Below are 4,144 nucleotides of genomic sequence, written 5' to 3'. Positions count from 1 at the left end.
GAAAAAACAAAAAAAATGATGGAAATGTCAAAAAATAAAATAAAATAAGTTTCCCATGTGTTATGTGGTCTAGTTGTTGGAAAAATTAACAAATATGAATTTCGACTTTATTTGCAAAATCCCTCTGGAATTTGTAAAATGGGCATAACTTTTGCATACGAACTCGGATGAAAAAGTTTTTTATATGAAAAATCATCTACTCGAAAAATTACATCCGAATTTAACGGGGGGAACCCCGTTAATCCTTTTCAAAATCCTCAAAAACCTAACAGAAAAAAGTTACGGGGCTTTTAAGATCTAGAGTGGAAAAAATCGAAAAAATTTCAAACTGTGGTCAAACTAATTATTCTAGAATATTAGTGTTACTAAATAATTATTTCAGTTATTTTGAATTTTGGTCAAATCTGGTCAAACTGTTGTCAAACTAATTATTCTAGAATATTAGTGTTACTAAATAATTATTTCAGTTATTTTGAATTTTGGTCAAATCTGGTCAAACTGTGGTCAAACAATGGTCAAACTAATTATTCAAGAAATATTAGTGTTACTAAATAATTATTGTTTTTTAAAACAATAGTTTCAAACTCAAACAGTGAAATGTGTCACTTCATGCTCAAGCAAAATTCCTGAGGGTTAATAGGATTGACATCTTACTATTGTCAGGAAAACAACAAGTGCAGACTTGGAAACGAGGGAGAATAGAACCCAGAAGTTAAGCGTGCTCAGGCTGGGGGAGTGGGAAGATGGGTGACCGTTCGGGAAGTTAGATGATTTAAAATGATGAGGGGTGATTAGAGATTAGAGGATAAATTGAGCAGTGATGAGGGGTGATGATTAGAGATTAGAGGTTAAAATAATTCAGAAATTTGAAAATCAAAAAAAATTTCAAAAAAAATCATAAAATTTCCTTTAGTCCCGGTTGGTGTAAGAACCGGGACTAAAGGGGAGATGGGTGACCGTTCGGAAAATTTTATTGATTTTTTTTGAATTTTTTTTATTTTCAAATTTCTGAATTATTTTAACCTCTAACCTTTAATCATTCCAACCGGGACTAAAGGTGGAGCTCCACGTGGCTGCGGCCTTTAGTCCCGGTTCGTGTAAGAACCGGGACTAAAGGGGAAAGGCATTAGTAACGGCCCTTTAGTCCCGGTTCAAAAACCGGGACTAAAGGGCCTTACCAACCAGGACAAAAGCCCATTTTTCTACTAGTGCACATTGGGCACGAACATACTTGGCAAACAAATCAGCAATAAAATTTTCTCTAGGCTATAGCGTGTTAAACAAAATTTTCTCGTAGGCGGCAGCGCTAGTTGTCTGCATGTTGTGTTTGTCTATCCTAGCAGTTTTGGGTTTCGCTGCCCCCTGCCGGGCTGATTCGTTCACACGAGTTGGATGCGCGTGTTCGCCCGGCTTTTCGTCAGACATTTGCTGCTGGGCTGTTCGGTCCGCAACATCAACAGTCGGTCATTGTTCTGTGATAGCTGGGAGCCGAGTGATGCAAGGTTTGGTGCGCAGGGTGTGCCCGGGTCTTTTTATAGTGCCTCCGTGTTTAAGACACCCGGGCCAGAGACTTGTTCTTCCGGGGCTCGATCCACCTCGAGCTCGTCTTTTCGGACGGGATCGATGAGCCATCGGTGTACTCTCTCCGTTCTGATTTACTCGTCGTGGTTTTAGTTCAGACGAGTAAATCAGAACGGAGGGAGTAGATTCCTGTGGCTCATCTTGGGCGGTGAGGTTAGGTTTGGCCTGGCCAGCACGCGGCGGCGGGCTTGGTGTGCTCGGGTTTGGTCGCGGAGGCGGTGCCGTCGACCAAACGGGGAGTTTTGGTCTGTGGTTGAGCACTTGGTGATCTTGCCAGTCGCAGTTGTGTGTTCGGTTGGTATGGGCCGGTTGTCAGTGCAGGTGGGCGCGCAGTGCACTCAAGCGCATGCCATGGCAGATAATATCAAGGCAAACCAACTGACCACCATCCATGTTGCCCTGTTTCCCTCGCCTATGTGCTGCCCGGATGGCCTGTTGGCCTTGCCCTTTGTGTGCCGCGTCGTCCAGTGGAGAGATGCTCACCCGCCCGTGTTTTCCACAGCCGGCTGCTCGTTTACCCTGGCCTGCACACACGAGAGGGCCAGTTTGCGCGGAGCAGCTGCTTCAGGGCGGCTGGTGGGATCGCGTTTGTTGATTGGGTGGTTTGTTGCTCTCTACCTCGCGGGGATAGGGCAGGTCGCTTCCGATGCAGTACATTCATGAAGGGCAGAGTTCCGGATCAGGCCTGAAAACCTAGTCCCGCGTTCATGAGTCCGATGCGAACTCTACAGTAGTTATCCTACTAGTGCTACGCACGGATGCTACAACTCCTTGGAATTCAGGTCGATCGTACGTGCAGTGCAGACCGACTCTTACACGGAGTCATGGACCTACTCTGTATACATATTGGACGCAAGTGATAAATCCAACGCCAGGGCACCGTCGAGCTCTCACACGTACGAGCACGAGCGAGCCAGCGGGCGAGAGGCAGCCAATCCACCGTAAGTAGTACCTACTTTCCATCGATAATCTCCGGCTAGCGCCGACGATGACGCACGACCATCATCACGTCTCGGTGCCGGCCGCATATTCAGCGGTGACGTACACCCATCATCATATCTCTATACCAGCAGAATCGCCGACGACGACGCACAGCCATCATCAAGGCGGCGGCGGCGGCCACCACCACCATCATCACCACGGTCATCACCACCATGATGACGACAGCCAGCAGCAGCGGGCGGCCTTGCCGGGTTTCCCGGTCCCGTACGCGGACCCGTCCCCCGCCCTGGCATCTACGAGGGTAGGAGCAGCAGTCCTCGAGCCCACGACGGACGACGACGACGACTGCTGCGACGCCGACGACCGCTTCAGAGCCGTCTGGGTACGTACGTACGCACGCACACGTGTTTCCACGTGCGCGGGCATGCATCTTGCGTGGTTAGTCAAATTAATTTCGATAACCACGGAATAATCAATAGCTAATACCATATTCGATCGATGGTGCTCTTTTTGGTTGTGGTGCAGTGTGCGATCACCGTGATCGTGATCGTGGTGGGCATCCTCCTCTATGTATTCGTGTTCAACCGGCGGTAGGTCGACGGGAGCGTGGAGATTGCTTTGATGACATGGAGGACACGCATGGAGCCAGCACCCAGCAGATTAGTTAGCACGGGCTCGACGACGCGGTAGTCATGACTATTATCACGTGAGACCTTGGTGTAACTCTACAATTTATGCTTCCTTGCGAAAGAAAAACTGCAATTTATGCTAGCAAATCGATCGAGCTAGAAATATATTCCTCGCTACGATGATCAGGGAAAGCAACAATATATTCCGAGCTAAAAATATATCATCAACTGTCATTGCAGTACAAAGTAGTAACAAAGATTACATGCAAGTCTAGTGACCACCTAGCGATGACTACAACCATTGAAATAATTCGAAGGCACGTCACCACCATCGCCCCTCCATGACCGGACAAAACTATATACTACTCCATCTAGTACTACGCACGGATACTATTACAAACCTACGTACTTTCCATCGATCTCCAGCCAGCTAGCGCGGACCGATGACGCACGACCATCATCATGTCTCGATGCCGGATACATCTTCGTCGATGACGCACAGCAATCATCACGGCGGCGACCACCACCACCATCAACAACAGCACGGCGGCGGTCACCACCACCATCATCACCACGGCCAGCAGCAGCCGGCGGCGTTGCCTGGTTTCCCGGTCGCGCACGCTTGCCCGCCCTCCGCCCTGAATAGACTAAAATGAAGTTTTTTTTTTGTAGATTTTATTCCTCACATAATCAACTTGTCATTTGCAAGCAAATGAGAAATAAAATCAGGGATTTCTTTTTTTTTAGCATTACCCAAAAGGGTTAAACCAAGCCATTACAATCATCAGCCAGGATATCTGACAAATCATCTGGCACTGAACCCAATTGTACGAAGTCCCCAGTGCTCTTTGTCCGGCTTGCTATGCTGTGGGCTACTTAATTTGTTCTGTTCCCTCCTGACCCAACCTATCTTGTACTCACTGAAGCCCGCCAACGCTGTTTTAATATCTGCGACAATGGGAAACAGGCTTGATTTGTTCGTAGCACCCGTT

The 4,144-nt window shown here is 47.6% G+C and overlaps 1 protein-coding gene across 1 annotated transcript; it reads left to right on the top strand.

Moving 5' to 3' along the window:
* The first annotated feature begins 2,461 nt into the window (after window positions 1-2,461).
* LOC123172949 (histidine-rich glycoprotein) lies at window positions 2,462-3,386 on the top strand. The gene is made up of 2 exons (XM_044589826.1): window positions 2,462-2,905; window positions 3,049-3,386. Exons 1-2 carry the CDS (start codon window positions 2,570-2,572, stop codon window positions 3,115-3,117), a joined length of 405 nt encoding a protein of 134 aa, XP_044445761.1. The 5' UTR covers window positions 2,462-2,569; the 3' UTR covers window positions 3,118-3,386.
* Window positions 3,387-4,144: the final 758 nt, after the last annotated feature.

The sequence above is a fragment of the Triticum aestivum genome, unplaced genomic scaffold (genome assembly GCF_018294505.1).
Source record: "Triticum aestivum cultivar Chinese Spring unplaced genomic scaffold, IWGSC CS RefSeq v2.1 scaffold52246, whole genome shotgun sequence".
NCBI lineage: Eukaryota > Viridiplantae > Streptophyta > Magnoliopsida > Poales > Poaceae > Triticum > Triticum aestivum.
The sequence above is the reverse complement of the archived record's forward strand: the minus strand, read 5'-3'. Positions and strand labels throughout refer to the sequence as shown.